The 19,109-nt window shown below is 49.4% G+C and overlaps 1 protein-coding gene across 1 annotated transcript in view; it reads right to left on the reverse strand.

Annotated features, from left to right (window-relative positions):
- Nucleotides 1-19,109, reverse strand: part of SLC24A3 (solute carrier family 24 member 3) — a 459,120-nt gene that overhangs the window by 190,753 nt on the left and 249,258 nt on the right. Inside the window, exon 3 of the mRNA XM_029222127.1 lies at nt 300-376. Within this exon, the coding sequence (XP_029077960.1) occupies nt 300-376 (77 nt within the window). The remainder of the gene's footprint in view (nt 1-299; nt 377-19,109) is intronic.

The following is a 19,109-nucleotide window of genomic DNA, read 5'->3' on the forward strand; positions in this document are numbered from 1 at the left end:
TAATGGAAAAGAATCTGAAAAAGAATAGGTACACGTATATATATACACACATAGAGATATTACGTAACTGAATCACCGTGCTGCACACCTGAAACATTGTAAATCAACTATACTTCAATAAAAACATTTTTTAAAAGTACATTTGGAGATCGCCCTCTATGGGGCTCACAGGCCCCCTACCAGGCATGTGAACAGGAGGGGAGACTCCTCTGAGGGCACCTCTCTGCATCCCGCCCCCCAAGACCCCCGCCAGGCCTTCCCTCCGGCCCTGAAGACAGGGCCACCAGAGGGGTACTTACACAGAGCACGTGGAGGACCACTGCCCCCTGTCTTCTGTCCTCGTTGGTGAAGATGTCATTGGGGAACTCGTGCAGCGCTACAGAAGGGAGAGAGAAAAACAGCTCAGTACAGGTGGCAACACTTTCAGGGCGGGAGGTCTGGGACAGCGCCGCCACCTGGATGAGGAAAGATTACATCTATATGTTCACAAATCTCTAACTGGAATTTGGTGTTTCCTCCAGATAAGAACGGAGGCAACAAATTGCAGCTGTGCTAGAAGCACCCGGGCTCTGCCCCCAGGAGACACGTTCATGATCCTCTGTCCTGCCATCCTCATGGCTCACTCATCACTTTAGCGTGAGGGTGGCTCGCAAACCGCCACCTGTGACCAAGGGTTCGTGAGAAAACACGGGAACCACGATCATGCAGGTCTATCTTCTAACACAGTGACAACTTCATTTCAGTGGATCAGTCTCCCTCTGTCACCTCACACATCTTGCAAACACTGAAATGTTTTCCCGAGCAGAGGTCTGCAGGCTTCAGGGATTACCCAGGGGTCCGTGGCACACACAGGATCAAGTCCCTGCTCTAAACTGTCCCTCTGTCCCTCCTTTCCTTGTCCCACTCCTGCCCTGGCCTGGGGCCTGGGCCTCTTACGACTCCCTCCCGGCTCTCACTTCTATAACACATTGCCCTCCCCTCCCCAGGGAGTCCAGTACAGGGCAGAAACCACGAGAAACCAGCCTTTCCGCCCACTTTCCAAACCCAGGACGCTGATGATGGCCGCTGCGGGGCAAAGCTAAGGAGAGGGAACCCTGCAGGGCAGGCCTGTCTCTCACCCTCGGGCACCCAGAGCCCAGATTTCCTGTCACCATCCGGCCCACCGTGCGCCTGGGCCTGGCCGACCCTGAGCCCCGCTCCGTGGTTCTGAAGATGACAAGCCCTGCCCACAGGTCCTTCCTGACGTGCCCTTCGTCTGTATGAACTCTCAACGCCCGTGGGACGGGTTGGCTGCTGACAGGCCGGGATGGGCAGAGACGGAGGCTCTGAGGGCAGGACGGCCACACAGACTTGTGCAGAGTTGACAAGGGCGCACGCAGTGAGCTCTGCTCCTGGCAGGCGTGGGCCCTGCACTTCGCACCCACTACGCCTCTGACCCGGGACAGAAAGCTGCTGCTCCCGTGCTGTAGACGAGGAACCCGAGGCGCAGCCAGACTGGACACCATGCTAGAGGGTCCACAACGAGGACCACGCACCCAGCAGACGGGGCCGGGGCTGCCCTCGTGCTGTGATCCCGGCTCCCGGCATCTATTAACCATCTTACTCCACCCGGTGACCTCTTCCTTCTGCGGGCCCCCTCCAAGCAGGGGACCTGATCTGATCTAAATTCTGCCTCCACACACCAGAGGGAAGCAGGTGGGCTGTTTGTTCCTTTGCATTTCTCTGTGCAGCTGCCACGGGGCTTTTCAGCGCCGGGCAGTTCCCGGGTAAATGTGACAATCCCATTGCCCACCTACCCCCAGAAGTGGAGACTGGTTGGTTGGCCTCGTTAGTGTATCGATCAGGACAGCCGTCATCCTGGGGAAACTGAAACCAGGGTCTGCCCTGTGATGGGCGCCACGCAGAACATTCACGCGTGGGGACCGCCTACCATCAGCGAGGAGGAAGTGGGAAAAGTGAGGGGGCATCGAGGTACCTCTGGTGCTGATATATGGAAGCCAGCTACTTTCATCCCTCCTACCCCACCCTGGCTGAGAGCAGCAGGTGAAGGGAGTGAAGGCCACGGTGCAGGCGGCCTTACCAGTCCGCGTCTGCAAGGCACCCACACCGTGCCAGCTCCATCATCCCTGCCTCTCTACCAGGACCTGCAGGAATGGTTTGATCAAGGGTACTATGTCAGTATGTGATACATTTATGTTTCGAATCCAGGCATTTTGGTTTTTAAATCCCCTTGGCACTCAACAGTGAGTGGAATGACCATGACCAGGTGGATCCTCTGGGCTTTGAGTTTTGGTAGGGGAGGGTCTCGGCAGAGGTCTGGATGCCCAGCCAACCCTGGGACCTGGCTGGGGCTCTTGGATAGGACCAGGCTGAGGGCTGTGCCCTTGGATGGGGAAGGACCCACAGAGCCCAGTGCTGACGCCGGAGGGGCTGAATGCTGTCCAAAGTCCTGGCCAAGCACGTGTTGGGCGGGGGTGAGGAGGGGACGGGAGGGGGGAATGGGCGTGGGGACCACAGCAGTCTCCTTCAGGCTTCTCTTTCCTTACAGCTCAGGGACCCTCCTCTCTCTCTGGGGAGTGGGAGGCTTGGCAGTGTCCCCGTCTTGATCTGCTCTTCCTGGCCTGGTGCCTGATTCATCACCAGCCGGAAACTCCTAGTCCCCGGTCAAGGGTGTCTCCTCCTGTCGGAACCCATGACTGGCCACGAGAAAATCGGTGAAATTCTCCGTGAGATGATCCCAGTGTAGCAGCGGGGGGGGGGGGGGGGGGGGGGGGGGGGGGGGCTGGGGGCTGTGAGCAGAGCAGCCGGCCCTGCCGGACCTCCTCACTGAGCTGAAGGTGGCTGGGCAGTGGCTGAGACAAAGCGTGGGTGTGTCAGGGGGTCAGCTGGGGGGAATGCAAGGCACTGGAGAGTTAATTAGATGCTTTCAAATTGGTTTGCTTATGAACAGCAACAGACGTCTTCTTTGGTGGATGCCAGGCGTGTGGGAAGAGCGGCCAGGAGAAGTATGCCCGGGAAGCCTCACCTGACACGGTTCCCACTCCGACTGCCCCTTCATGGCAGCCCCTCTGAAAACATGCACTGGGCTGCCGGTGAAATTATTACAATGATTTCAAAGAGCTAACGCACACCTTGCAGAGAATACTGCAGGTATTTCACGCTCCCTCTTAGAGATACATCATCTTTTGGAAAAACGTCACGAAAAGATTTCTTTTAACAACCTAGCTGGGGCTGTCTCCTCTTGCCCTCCAAGAGATGAGCTTCCTTCATAGGTGGGTCGCTCCAGAGCAGGCCCCCAGACAACAGTTTGAAGGCCAGCAGGTGGCCCCAGGAGGGGAGTGGAGAGGTAAGATAAGAAAGGGAAGGAGCTGATACATAGGCTCAGACTTGCCAGGGCCCCTCTGGGAGCCACTACAGAACATGCCCCGGGGCTATACATGGACCCCCATCCGTCATGTTTAAGGCTGTCTTCAACACTTTAGGGCAGACCCTTAACACTTCTGCACACCTCTGCACTGGCCAAGTCAGGTGTGTTCCTGGGAACAGAGAAGGCCCTAGACAGAGTCACAGGCGCATCAAGAAACCATCCTCGCACGTGGCGTGGTGATGCCTGCATGGTCTGCGTGGTGTCTGCAGGGGACACCCATGATCTCCATGATCCTCCAAGCGCCCTTCTGAGGGAATGCAAGGGAAGAGGGACGGGGTGTCTCTATGAATAGGAGGAAGAGCCCCTAACTTGCTCATGCATAACTGGCGTCAGCACAGAGCGGCAGGGCGCGGGGTGGAGGAGGCAGAAGGAAGACCCTGGGCCCGGGCCTAGAAGTCTGGGTGAACTGCCGTTGTGCTGTGCCTTCCGAGTCCAGCATGGCAGCGCCTGAGTGTTCAGAGCGCGCCACAGTGGGCTGCACTGTAACCTGTTCTTATATCAAGCATCGACTCCACCACCTTAGAATCTTATCTGGCTCATCTGCAAAGGGCAGAAGCAGACGACCCTGGCCACAGAGGATGTGTCTCGGGAGCAGCCCTGTCACCAGAGACCCACGGGGGCAGCAGCTTTGTTGGAGGGACGCCCCCAGTGCTCATGACTTATCTCATCAGCCCCTCCTATGCACCCCACACAGCGTCTACCAGTACCCACGCTGTTATTTCACGCAGCGTTGCTTTGTCCAGGTTCTAAAGCAGTTTGGTATGATGGTGTTTAATCTCCCTAAGAAGGGGTCAGCCTGGGCCCCGGAAAGCGTCCTCAGTAGGGCATCTGGAGCTGTGAGGTTCACACCCAGGCCTCCCACGGTGTGGCCTTTGTCGACGTGTCACTTCACCTCTGCGGGCCTCAATCCACCTGTTGGCCCATCTGAAAAATGGCTGCGGCTCCTCGTCTCCGCTGCCTCTGGTCCACGCACACAGTACGGTCAGTGCATACAGCAGGTGCCTAATAAGTGTCAGCAGGATGAAGAGCTCTGAAGGGAGGGGACTGGGACACTGACCGGGGATGGAGTGAGTCAGCCTTCCCCGGCTGGCCCTACGGTTCAAGAAAATAGCTGCCAGGGCTTCCCTGGTGGCGCAGTGGTTGAGAGTCCGCCTGCCGGTGCAGGGGACGCGGGTTCGTGCCCGGGTCCGGGAGGATCCCACATGCCGCGGAGCAGCTGGGCCCGTGAGCCATGGCCGCTGAGCCTGCGCGTCCGGAGCACGCCCCAGAAACGGCGCTTTCAGAAGAGCTGCAGTTGCCCAAGAAGAGTGAACAGAGACAGGGTGGCCCGCTGGACTGGAAGACTCTGCCCAGCACTCCTTGGCTTCAGTTTCCTCATCCGTAAAACCAGGCGGGGCCTGCAGTGCGTCCCGCAGAGCTGATGGCGGTACTGATGCCATCCCAGCCGCCCTCCACTTGGCAGTGCTTCTTGCATCCAAATCCAAAAGAACCAAGGGCGTTTCTTAAGGCCTGAGCTAGGATGCTCACCATTGCTGGGAACTTATCGTCATCCTGGGACTGCTGGTTAGGTTCCATGTAAGAACCCACCATGCGGAATCAGGGCTGGGTTCAGATCCCACCTATACCACTCACACGTTATCTTTTCTCCTCTCTGAGCCCACCTCCTTCATCTGTGAGATGAGGTGTGGATGCCATCCGTGCAGTGTTGCCGGGAAGAGCACAGACAGCGTGTGTGAAACACCTCCCGCCATGCTTCCCGGGTACCTATTGCATTTCTTCCTAATTATAATGATGGTGGGATGCTGCCCAGCAGGGGGCCGAGGACACATTCCTCACAGTGTTGGTGTTAAAATCCACCAGTCACCAACTCCTGCCTGCCTGGCCTCTGCGTCTGTTTCTCCAGGGTGGCGTCCAGTCTGAAGGAGCTGCGTGAGTGCATGAGCCTCTGGTAAGTGCTTCCCTGTTCGGGCTGTTGGGAGCCCGAGGTTCCCTTGTCATGTTAGGAACAGCAACACATCCAGCTGAGGGTTCCCCCAAACACCTTCAAAATCCTCAAAGTCTCTTTCTCTCCCCCAATTTTCTTTCCAGCACATCTTGCCAGCCCTGGGGCGGCGGAGGCAAGCAGTGCTGTTCCCATGGAAACCATAGAGCCTGGAGGGAGCGGATTCCCCTTACCAAGGCAACGGCAATCAGCGGGCTGCTTCTCTCTCCTGGCCACTTTCCTGAGGCCTGAGTTTGATGAGTCTAAATGGAGGTTTGAAGGGGATGGAGAGTTTTTTGGGTTTCTTTTTTAATGCAGCAGGGGCTTTCACGGCATCTTTAGACGTACTAATTACGTATTGATCCAATGGAACAGCCCAAAGTGAAGATCAACACACCTGAAAAGGCCAGGCTCCCTTAAAACACCGGAGTGAAAGGAATCTGTGCGGCTGCAAACCAACACAACGCCCTTCTCTCATCCAGGGTTTGTTTTTTTTTTTTTTTTTGTAATTTTTTTTTTTTTTTGGTGGTACGTGGGCCTCTCACCGTTGTGGACTCTCCCGTTGCAGAGCACAGGCTCCGGACGCACAGGCTCAGCGGCCATGGCTCACGGACCCAGCCGCTCTGCGGCATGTGGGATCTTCCCAGACCAGGGCACGACCCCGTGTCCCCTGCATTGGCAGGCGGACTCTCAACCACTGCGCCACCAGGGAAGCCCCTGTTTATTTTTTTAATCACAAAATACCCAGAGCATCTTGATTGGCCCCTTGGGGATCGCACCAAGAATTGGGGTCTTGACACTGCCCAACTCCTCCCCTGCAGCAATGGATGACTTCATGCTTCTCTTTTACACGCTTTGATCTGTCCTGGTACTCCCCCACCCCTCGCCCCCATGATGCCTGCTGCTCCCTGGTCCCCTGGCACGAACATTGGGAAACCCAGTCTGCCAGGTGTGGTAACACTCAGCCTCCCACAGAGCCTTCCCCACCCTCTTTTGGTGGCCCTGTCGTACTGTGTGTGTACCCAACATGTGACTTTCCAACAAACTGCAGTCGTACCTTGGACTCTACCACCTGGTGAGCTCCCGGAGGGCAGGACCTCTCTCTGGGCAGCACCCACCAGGTCCGGGTCCACGAAAGAGAATGACAAATACCAAGTGAATGGACTCAGAGAGCGCTTCTCCCAGGACACAGCTTTTGTGTACACCCAGGACAGAATTATTAGCTGAGAAAGGACACTGGGAGGGAAAATTCAATAAAACACCCAACAACTGGATTCCAACTTGGATGGCCTTTCAGCCTGTGGACAAATATCCCATTTCTTCCTGTTCCAAGACCTGGAAGGAGCACACATGTAGGCCCGCTGCATGGTTAGATGGGGCCACGCTGTATGCTTTGGTTAATGAAATGTGAACAAAACAACAGGCTGTCTGCCCTTTCTAGGCAGACTTTCACAGCCAGTGTCTGACTCACTACCTTGTGCGCTCTTGGTTAAGCCTTCATGGAAACATCTGTCAGGATGAATCTTCCATCAGCCTGGTCCCTAAGTAACTGATATCAGAATCCCACACCCCTGATGTGCACATTTGGTAGCATGAGTAATAAACAGTATTTGTATTCTTCTTAGCCACTGAGATTTGGGGCTGTTTGTTACCCAGCGTATCCAAGCAATGCAATAGCAAACATGTCCTCAGCATCCCTACAGCATTTTGCACGTGAGGCTTCGAGGCAACCTTTGGTTTCTTATGTCTTCTCCACTAGACTGGGGAAGCGTGGGTAAGGCTGGAGGAAATTTATTCTTCTTTGTATCTCCTATGCCTACCTAAGCACCTGTAATAGACAGTTGCTTAATGAGTGTTCGTTGATCAAATGAACACATTCGTCATGAATGAAGGCCCCTGAATAAAATTACCTGCAAAAGAATCTGTGAAAGTGGATGTATCCACAACTTGAAAAGTTTCAGGCTCACCTCACACTGGTCAGAATGGCCATCATCAAAAAATTTATAAACAATAAATGCTGGAGGGGTGTGGAGAAAAGGGAACCCTCCTACACTGTTGCCGGGAATGTAAATTGGTACAGCCGCTATGGAGAACAGTATGGAGTTTCCTTAAAAAACTAAAAACAGAACTACCATATGACCCAGCAATCCCACTCCTGAGCATATACCCAGAGAAAACCATAATTCGAAAAGACGCATACACCCCAATGTTCATTGCAGCACTATTTACAATAACCAGGACATGGAAGCAGCCTAAACGTCCATCAACCGAGGAACGGATAAAGATGTGGTACATATATACAATGGAATATTACTCAGCAATAAAAAAATAACAAAATAATGCCATTTGCAGCAACATGGATGGACTTAGAGATTGTCTTACTGAGTAAAGTAAGTCAGACACAGGAAGACAAATATCATGATATTGCTTATATGTGGAATCTAAAAAAAGGGGTACAAATGAACTTATTTACAAAAACAGAAATAGAGTCACAGATGTAGAAAACAAACTTATGGTTACCAAGGGAAAAGGGGGGGAGGGATAAATTGGGAGATTGGCATTGACATTTACACACTACCATATATAAAATAGAGAACTAATGAGAACCTACTGTATAGCACAGGGAATTACTCAATACTCTGTAATGGCCTAATTGGGAAAAGAATCTAAAAAAAAAAAAGAGTGGATACCTGTATACGTATAACTGATTCACTTTGCTGTACACCTGAAACTAACACAACATTGTAAATCAACGATTTTCCAATAAAAACTTAAAAAAAAAAGAACAGTTTCAGGCATTTCAGGCTCAGTGAGGCTGAGCAGAGCACAGGGGTACAAGGGGGAGCCTGATGGCAACAGGAGGGTGCAGGCTGCTGTGAGGTCATCAATGGAATTTGCGTCTCATTCTAAGGACTGTCAATAACAATGGAAAATTTATTAACAAATCAAAACTGTGCAAAAAAAAAAAAGTACTTATTTAGCCCTTACCATGCATACTCTGGGTACTGTACTTAACCCCAGTCCCAGAAAGATAAAGGATGCACAGTCCTGATCATTGAGGATTTAACAGATGAGTGAACAAAAGGTTAGGCTGGAAGCAAGGGAAGCCTCAACTCTGAAATCACACCAATAATTTAAGCGTCCTGAATTGAAGCACAGAACTAATCTTTATGGAGTACTGTAAATATGTATTTACCACTTTTTCATTGCTTCTATGGGATAGGAATCATTATCCTCAACGTATAGATGAGCAAACCAAGGCCCAAAGAAGGCAAGTAACCAGCCCATGTTCACACCATGTTCATGGAGGAGCCGTCATAGTTGAGGTCTGACTTTCTAGCATGTTGGTCCCTCTGTATTAGAAAAGGCAAATGGACCATTTTTTTTCCCTTGACTTTTAAGGGTGCAACTCCTCCCTTTCAAAAGCCAGAAATGAAGTCCTAGTGAACCTTTTCCCGTCTTAATTTCTTAATGTGCAAATGAGAGAATGAAAACAATAGCAGTTTATACAGTTATTATGAGGATTAATTGTGATGATACTTATGAAATATGCAGAACCTAGAATCAGGTAAGTAATGATTAAATGGTAGGTCCTTTTACTCTATTAAATAATGGAGAAGGAGAAATAGGGGCAGGAGGTGTTTCCCAAGGCATCAATGCCCTGCCCACCTTCCTGGGGTCCTACCATTTTCAGTCTGGGTAACCCCCAGCACTTGCATCTCTTTGCCTGAGGGCTTTCTCCAAAGCTGAGGATGGGAGCTCTGCCCAGATCCTGCAGGCTGGATGAGCTAGAGAATCTCTATGGCTCTTTGCCCCAGGAGAAGCCCTCCACCAAAGTCTGATGGGAGGTGGGTATATAAGTACCCCAGCTCCCTCACCGCTTGGCTGAGAGAACTGAGGAGTATTCTGTGCTGTTTGCTACAGTTCTCAGCGGGATTAAGCTCTAGCTACCCAGAGTGACAACTGGTTTTGTAACACTCCTTTGATTGGCTGCCTTCCCCTCCCTGTCTCTTTTCCTGACTCCCCTATCTAAACCATCTCCAAAATAAACTTGTACTTGAGTTTGCCTGAGGGCCTACTTCTGGCAAATCCACATTTAGACAGAGGGAGCTAGGAATTTTGCAGTCTTGCACCCCTCCATTTCAACAAAGGTTAGTCTTTCCAGCAGAGAATTCATCCATATTCAGGTGAATTTTATCTCCAATAATGGCCTCATTTCCATGCATTTATAGAGAAGTGATGCATCCTGCATTGTGAACAGCAGCACAGAACCACCTCCCTCCTGAACGCAGGTTAGGAGACGGTCTTTGCCCCTTTTTCATGGTGCAGAAGTTGATCCAACACCCATGACGAGCTCCTTGATTTCCACTCCAGAGCTCTTTTTCTCATGTCCATATTGGCAAAAGATTTTAAACAATCATCCCACAAGCTTTTCTCCTGGAAGGGAACAGACATTCTTTGCAACTGAAGAACCCCAGTCATTAGTTTCATAGAATTTTGGCCTGGCAGGGCCCTGAAATGTAATTTGATGAACTAGAAACATATTTCTTTATCAATAATAAAACACCAAGGCACCCATGCTGCTCAAGTGCCTGAGCCAGCAGCTACTGTAGAAAATACAGTGATCCCATGAATAATGCTGTGTTCTCAGGCCACAGGCATGGCCGCAGAGGGAAGGAGGCCTCTTTGCAGAGGCAAGAGGCTACCACTCACAGTTGTTGCTCCTGTGGGATCATCACAGCTGTGTCAGTAATGAATTCTTATTAAAGGAAATGAAATATTTATGGTAAATAGCTCTGTGGTGTTCAGAACTTTATGCTCTCCTTGGGCTGCTCTGTTCCTCAAAATGCCCCTTGGTGCCCTTGGTGCCAATGGCAGAGACAGAACATTTGGATGGATGAACTGGGGTCTGACCCAGGTATTGCATCTCTTGTGTTCCCATGTCTGCTTCTCGATCCAGAGAAATACAGACCAACAAGTGGGTTTCTGATGTATGCAGAAACCCACTACACGGCTCCGACACACGAGGGTTGGAAAGAATGTTCATTCCTTCTCAGCACCCTTGGAGAGGATGAGCCTAAGTGAAAAACTTTCTTAGGAGAAATGTCATTAAAATAGTTATTTTTGAATGTAACAGTTCCCTACAGGAATCTATGTTGAAAACGTTCACTCTTTAAGCATTTATTCTACTGAAGATGAAGTGTGCATGCCAAATGACTGGTAATTTCAAAATCAGTGATTTTTTAAAGTGTTAACTCATCGCATTTCAGAGCTAGAAGCAACCTTTAGTGTTCTATTGGCCTATAGATGGAAAGGTAGTTAGCAGAAGGATTTGGTGAGAAGCACTGTTAAAGTTCTCTGCTTCCCCTTTTAAAACCTGCTTTCTTTTTCTCTGTGATGTTATCCCATGATCATCAATTTCAGGGATAGAAAGTAGACCTCATCTCATATGTTCATCAGTTTATTGGTAATGACTGACTGTTAGGCTGCATCTTAGATGGGGTTCATTGTGGTAGAGCATCGTGATCTGCTAACAATGTCTGCCATGGTTATGGGAAAGGAAACGGGGGCATGTGTGCTTCTTATTTCCCTGCACTGAAGCTTTGCTGATAAAATCCTAAAAAGAAAGAATAACTGGCCCTTGTCACTCCTGGTAATAGTGATAACTGTCATTTCCTTTGATCTGCACCTGATTTCGAGTATAATCCATTGAAAAGCTGGAGGGAGATTAAAAGTGCTTCAATAATCAATTCTATCTCAATTAAAAACAACATATTCAGAACTCATACTGAAAAAAAATGTTTCAATATGATCACCCAAATATGCCAAATATATTCAAGCAGATGTATTAGGTGGTTATCCATTTATAAAATATTATCTTGAAATCTAGTCTATAATAATGAAATAAATATCTAAGAAAACTCACAGCTAGTTGTAGGAAGAGATGTAAATAAATAGACAAACTATTGGCTAATTCAGTTGGCAAAATACAAGCTGTATTTACTCTTAATTTAGTATTTGGCAACCCCTGGACTCTCCTTGAGGGAAAAATGAAGATGTTACCTGGAGGAAACCATTTTCCCTTTATGTTACCATACATTAGATACTTTTGACAATTTACCTATGGTTTGGGGTCAAAACACTCAAGGATCTTCTAGATACACCAGAAACTCTTTGAAGGGTAGACTAGAACTCAAGGCTTTTTTTGTTGGATCATTAAGTTTGTGCATCCAAAGTCTAGATTCCAACTATCATGGATCCATCTTTTGGAAAATAACTGTCACTGAATATGAATGAAAATTAAGAGGAGTGTAATTAATCCTAAACAAAAAGTAATTCTTATAGCCATTTCTCTCCATTTTCTTAGCCCATCACTGGGCTCAAGTAGTGGCACATTACAGCTTTGGGTGAAAGAGACTAAATGCCTTTTGATTCCACAATGGACTCTGTTCTCCAACTAGGCTCTCAGGGTATAGACCAAGGGTATATATGAACTGATGACAAAAAAGATATCTTAAGAAAGCCTTGTGCTGTCTTGTATTTAGCAGAGCAAAATTGGCCACAGTTTGGAGCAGGCAGATCAAAGCAAGAGGATCTAGAATCTACTTGGGGTGTGTCTAGTAATTTTTGACTGTATATTCGACTGTACAGATGATGCACTGAGGAGACTCTGGACTCTGCTGTCTTCCACTGAAGAGTGCTGAGTTTTGTTGGAGCAGAAAGTTAAATTAGTGGTGGGTCATCTCTGGTGCTGGTCTTAGGCTTTTTTCTAATAAAGGCTATTTTTATTATATTCTTAGTCCTGATATATGGTCCTTAGGTTTTCAATGGAAAGTCTGAGCTGTTTAAGCAACCCTCTTTAACTTTGGCGACTTGAACTGCAAACTCTGTCTCCCCAGCGCTGGTAGCTACTGAAATCTCTACTCGGCAGTTCCAGCCTTTCAGCTGCTGTTCCCCAGAAAGTGCCTGGAGTTTCCCCGAAGGCATGCATAATTTTGGGGTCAGTCAAGAATTTGAGGGGAATTTATATGCATGTTTTGGGCTCTCCCTCTGTGAATTCTTCCTTTCTGGGATGTCCCCCAAATTCCAGCTGCTTGGGAGCTCCTCACTAATCTCTGATGTCTCAGCCCAGTAAGATCACGGGTGTAGCTCTGCTAGAGCTCTATCCCCACACAGCGCACATCCTGGGAACTTGCACTGGGAAAAGCCAATGGGTGTGGCCCTCGCACAGTGTGGTTCCCTTCTCTGAAACATCATAAACCCTCCAGTCTCTGGCTTGCTTTATTTATTCACTTTCCAGAGCTTTTAAACAATTGTTTTTCTTTATTCTGTTCAGAGTTGATAACTGTTCCTACAGGAGCATTAATCCAATGCATCCAATGATGGGAAGTCAAGTCCAGGATATATCCTAGATTATAACCTGCTGCAGAAAATTTCCAGTGAACTAAATGCACGTGACATGTTCCCCAAACTTGCTAATGGCTGCATTAAGTCCTCCATGGAACTAATGCAGCCCGAAATAACTGTGACCCACTGGTAAATAGCACGCTGGGGAAAGTGAAGGGAGGTCACTGGATGGGCTGGCAAGTTATGATGAAAGGGCTGGGAGGTGACCTAATTTCATACCAACTCATATGGTTAAACCAAGCATTGGACTTAGCGCACTCAATACAGTGAAAGATTCACGAAGAGATCCTGCAGGCTTCCAAAGCCCTCAGCTATAAATATTTCAAGGTCAAGGCCATCCAAAGACGCATCTGTGGCAGTTCTGATGTCTCTGAGGGTGATGCCCGAAGGCTCAGAAGCAAGAAAGTGTGTTAGGAGGCAAAGTGCTGTCAGAACCCAGTTAACAGCCAAGGCAGGGAAATCACATCCCACTTTCCTTTTGGTGTCTGGAGGAATACACGTTCCCCAAAGTGTCAGATTCTGATGTCGCACATGAAGCTGGCAAACTGGAATTCACAGCAATAGAAGGCAGGTGTTTAATGAAGGCTTTCCAAGTCCAGACTAATTTATGAAGCTTCAGAAACAGAAAAGAAAAGTAGGCAGCAAACAAACTTTTGACTAAATCAGGCCATTACATAAAGCACATACAAGCAGTAATGTTTAATATTTTTTTAAAGGAAGAAAAGGAAAATTCTGCTCAGTTCCTGAGTTGGCTGAGACCAAACTCATAAATAGCACAACCTGTGTTAAAAATAAGGCGGAAGGACAGGTTTCACTTTGTTCTGGTGTCAGAACTCCCTCACATTCCCTGTGACAAGTCAATGATTGCTTGCCCCCTTCAGAATCTAGGATTTTTTGTCTTTTCTGGTTAGCTTGTGTCTTTCTATATGCTTATATTTCATTACAGCGTTGGTTGGAGTTGAAAACAGTCAAAGAACTCCTTAAAGAAATCAACATGATTATTTTGGGACAGGAAGATGCAGAGGGCAGTGGCATAAATTTTATGATGTAATAAACTTCGTGATGTAATAAACTTCATCATGATGTCACAGAGGCCAGAGGCAGACGTACGCATTTACTGTCATAAACCAGGAAAAATCTTGGGCCCATGTGAGGCAAAGGCTAATCAAAGGCAATGAACATCCTCTCTCCACCCCCACCGTCCAAGGACTGTTTTAACACGTACTTAAGGATGTGGGCCTGCAGTTCACCTGGCACGCTGGACAGGTGAGTAGGGTGGGATGACTTAGCAGACTTTCAAAGGATGAAAAAGAAGTTCATATCATTACTTCTTTGACCTTCTCTCATGTAAACACCAAATTTGGGAGCATTTCCTATAGATCGATGGAGAAAATCTACTGAAATAATTTTTTAAAGGAAAGACCCTTTTGATGTTTGAGATATGTATTTTTTCGGGGGTGGGAGGGAACAAATAATATTATTCTAGGATCGACTCCAATGTTTATTTTTCTTGCATCGCTCAAATAAATATGACCAGACTGTCAAACTTAACTGCGTAAAGATCTCTGATGTCCTAGGTAACATGAAGATGAGGAGATGCTTTTTCATCTGAAGATGGAAATGGCAAACTCCTTGGGGGTCCTGGACCAAGGAAACAAGGTCCGGCATAATCACCGGCTAATCTAAGAGGCCAGTGGTCAGGTGCCTACAGGTGGGAGGGCTGGCGAGAGCTGCGTTACCTATGACCCAGAAGCAGAGCAAATCAAGTGGCTTATTCTCAGTGATTTCAAGCAAATGGTTCTCTCCAAGGGTCCAAGGTTCCTCCGAGAATGATTCAAAGACCAAAAAGACTCTGATTTCTTTATGATCACAGATGCATCCTGTAATGCTAGCAGACTTTTCAGGGACACACAGACGTTTCTCCATCCATTTAACTCAACAGTGCACAGCGTAGTTGTTACACCCACTGTGCTGGTCTAACTCCGGCAGAGGGTAACTAGGGCGCAGACCACACAGCCTTGCCCTCCTGGAGTTTGCAGCCCAGTTGAGGAAGCCAGATGTAAGTGTGCAAACACACAAACTGGAGGACAATAGAAAGCAGGCTATATCCCCAAACGTATATGTAGGTATATATGTGCACACACATATGTGTATGTGTATATGATACGTATCAGTTGCTGAACAATAACTAACCAAAAGGGAGCCGTCTAAGACAAGCAGAACATTTTATCATTATGGTTCAGGACTCTGGGGGTTGATTGGCCCCAGGTAAGTGGTCCTTACCTCCCCACTCACACAACTGCAATGACCTAGCGGCTGGGACTGGAAACATGAAGCTCCCTCCCTCACTGCCTTTCCGGTACCTGTGCTGGGGGGACTCAGACACCAGGGGCTGGAATGCTAGGGCTCCTGGGTACCCCTCTCTCTTCCTCAGGGTCCCTTCAGCGTGAGGGCTTCTTACACAGGCTCAGAGCTACAAGGCACGTGATTCAAGACAGAGGCCCAGGAGGAAGTTGTACAGCCTTTTATGACGGATCCTGGGAAGTCACACAGAGCATTTCTACCACCTTCTGTAGGTCAGGTGCTTACAAAGGCCTGACTTCCCTGATGGGGATGGGGCAGTAGACTCTTTGTCTAGATTTTTGGTGGGGGGTTGGGGGATGGACAAGATTCTGGAAGCACACGTGGTCCTGGAGTTATTGTTGCAGCCATTTGGGAAGATGAACCCTGCCACTATTTCCCTCTGTCTGAAATGATAACTTTATCTATAACTACATTAATAATTTATCTGTATCTACATGAACATGGGTTAGAGAGTACGTGGTATTTGGGGTCAGGAACTAAAGCGCCCGTGTGAACCAGAGCAGTGCGAAAGGGCTGCACGGGGTGGATTAGTCCTGAGTGGAGCCTTGAAGAAGGGGAGGCCGTTGAGGATGCCCCTCCAGGTGGGGAGGAATCAGAGACCAAGGTGTGGAGGTGGAAGGAGCATAGCTGTCTGGGTTTTAATGAGGTGGGGACTCTTCCATGTGTTTCTCCCTGAATGAAAGCCAAGTTCTCCAGTGGAAACAGTAGGAGCTATTCATGCATGACGAGGTCATTGCTTCCCTAATGTGACCTTTTCTAATTCTCACGGCTACCCGCACAGCTCTGTGCTTTACAGAGAGGGACACCGAGGCCAGGTTCATAAAGCAAGCGTGCCCCCGAGTCAGGCCCTCTAAGGCAGGCGCCCTTTCTTCTCCACCACAGTAGCCTCTTCAGAATCCACGAGTCAGGGCTCAGCTCACGTTTCCCCAGGCTCACAGGGCTCAAGCACATGCTTATGCAAACCCTAGCTTTGTTTTTTCCAAAAGAAAAGACTTCACCCAGAATCTGAAAGAGCATGTGGAATTGCACTGAATTTCATGGTACATTAGAACCCAGAATGGGACCCAAGACAAAAATTGGTCAGCTTTCCTGATTAGCTGTTTACTAAGCCTTGGGCTAGAGAAACAGAACCCTGGACTGTGTCGAGTCTGGGATTCTGCTCCACCGCGCGCCTTGCAGTGAATAGTTTTCTGCATCCAGGGCTTCCTATTCCGACAGAACAATTTTCTGGCCCCTTCCAGTCCCAAAAGGGACTGGCCCAGCATTCTTGCCTCATGTAAGTGCTGGGAAAGTCTACCTGCATCTTGACATTTGTCATCGGCTGAGAATGAGCTAGGATCGACCTAGATTCTCCTGGGACCTGAGCTACATCCTGATGGAAGGCATGTTGGCACCTTTTGCAGGAGCTCCATCCCAGGGCGCCATCTTATGCTTTGCACATTTCTGGCCATGGGATGCTGGTACCCCCATATCTGCTTTGGTGTGTTGGGACCCACAGTGTAAGATGCAAAGAGTTGGTATCAGGGCTCCCGGAAGATGCCAGCTTACAACAGAGCGAGGTCTGACATGGAGGAAGCACTGTCCTGGCGCAGCTACCACTCCCGTGAACTCCACGGAAAGTCGCTGGGAGGGACCCGAGCCAGCCCTGCCTGTGCTGCACCCGCCTTCCCGTGGATCCGTCACCATTTCCTCACGCCGGCCTGCCAGGGTGTTTCCACCCCCAAGAGCCAGCATCCAGGGCTCCTCTGAGCCAAAGTCTCTGCTTGGCACGGCGTCCCCACCCTCCCTGGTCCCACTATTCGCTCTCCCACCAGTTTTCCAGGAAGCCCTTTCCAAATTACTCTCACATGAGCGCTCATGCCATGAGGCTCCGTTTCTGGGAAGCCAGGTTAACCCGGGAACCACACGAACGCTGCTTCTCCCACAAACATCCCCTTGATCATCCCGAAGGAATCCTGCACTCAGTCACCACGGGAATGGGATCCAGGCCACACGAGTGCAGGCTGCGGGGGTGGGGGGGGGCAACTTGTTCCCACGTCCCTGGCTGTGCGCATGGCAGTCCGTCGTCCCTTCCTTACAAATGACGGGATCCCAAATGAGCCACACACCTCGCCTGTCTGCCCATCAACTCCGAAGTGGCCTGTTCGTGTTCAGTGACAGGCGTTTCTTCATTGAGACCCCAGCCTGCCTGTGGGTCCTTGCCACCTGAAGATGCACCTGCTCTGAGACATGGGCGGGGAGAAGCAGAGCGGGATGGGGTGAAGCAGCGAGTGGAGAAGCCTCGGAAACAGCTACCCGTGGCCAAAGTTTCCACGGCTGGTGCCACAGATGGAGCCAGGGGCACATCTGACTTGTCTGAGCCATGAGGACTCAGTGGGATCGTCTTCTCACAGTGTCTTCCCTGGTCTTGAACACTTTCCAGACACTTCTACGTTCTCCTGTCACATCATTAAAAAAAAAAAAAAAAAAACTTCTTACCCGGAAGCTCAGATCCAAATAGCCAAACAGAATAGGATTTCTGGTTCTGTCTTGGTCTATTAGAAGCAGGAACAGACTCAGGTGACAACAGAACACGCAGCCCCAAATCTGGGGTGTGTAGAGGATCTGGATATCAGAACCTCATGGTGTGAAAGGAAATGGCAACTTGGGTTTGGGAACGTAAAAAGTTGTAAATTTTGGTGACCATTTCCAAATAACAGAAAGGCAAGTGCTGGACACAGCCTAAGTGCATTTAACGCTGCATAGTATAAGTGAGTGGGTATTACGCGAGAACCATGGTAACGGTCAGGGGGAGGGCCAGGCATATACAAGGGAGAAAAGGCTTGAAAACATCTTTCACACAAAAGGTATGGACCACACACATCTTGGCCAGTCTTGCCTTTCCTGGGGGAAACTGCATTGCTATAACGTGAATGAAATCAGCTCTTTTTATGCCCTGATTTTTAACAAGCCTGGATGAATAGCTGACTGCTTACGTCCGTGGCTGCCGGTGCTGGGTCCGAGGGAAAAGCTATAATGTTTGACCAGCTACATTCACTTGTGTATCCACCTTCCTCCCCATCCCTCTATAGAACCCATCTGAAACCTGCTAAGGTATGATGGTCTGGAAAGGAAAGTGAACCTCTCACAGACAGATGAGTGGTGCTTCCTTGCCCAGGTGACAAGAACTTGTAGTTTTACTATAACCAGTCCAGGTGAAATCAAGCAGGACAGCATCCCTGTGGTGGGCGCTTTCGGTGGCTACCTAGGTGTCCTCCACTGGGCTGGGGCACCCACCACCCGCTTCCATGAAGGTTGAGGGCATCCTTCTCCTGAGAATTGCCCTCTGCTGATGCAAGACCCCTCACCCTAAACGCCTGGAAGATTAAGTCCTTGCTTCAAGAGCAGTGTGCAGCCAGCCCCTGCCTCAAGGTGGGATATCTCCATGGTGCCATCCATGCCCTCTGGTCCCAGATCAGGCTGAGGCCAGCATGCAGCTGAGAATACGCCTTGGCTGACTCTTCCTCCTGAGCCTGTCTCACTCCCCTTTGCATAAGAACAGTCCATCAATAAATCACTATTTCAGGGGCTTCCCTGGTGGCACAGTGGTTGAGAGTCCGCCTGCCGATGCAGGGGACATGGGTTCGTGCCCCGGTCCGGGAAGATCCCACATGCCGCGGAGCAGCTGGGCCCGTGAGCCATGGCCGCTGAGCCTGCGCGTCCGGAGCCTGTGCTCCACAACGGGAGAGGCCACAACAGTGAGAGGCCTGCGTACCGCAAAAAAAAAAAAAAAAAAAAAAAAAATCACTATTTCAGGGACCCAACCCAAGACAGCCTCTTGAGTTGGCTTTTGCTCTCAAGTCTCCAAGGGAATGAGGTCTCTCACTGAAACGTAAAATGCACACCCAGGGGAGAGGTGAGTGCCCGTGCCCTCAGGGATGCCCAGAGCAA

Source organism: Monodon monoceros, unplaced genomic scaffold (assembly GCF_005190385.1).
Source record: "Monodon monoceros isolate NGI ecotype Baffin Bay Population unplaced genomic scaffold, NGI_Narwhal_1 Super_Scaffold_13, whole genome shotgun sequence".
NCBI lineage: Eukaryota > Metazoa > Chordata > Mammalia > Artiodactyla > Monodontidae > Monodon > Monodon monoceros.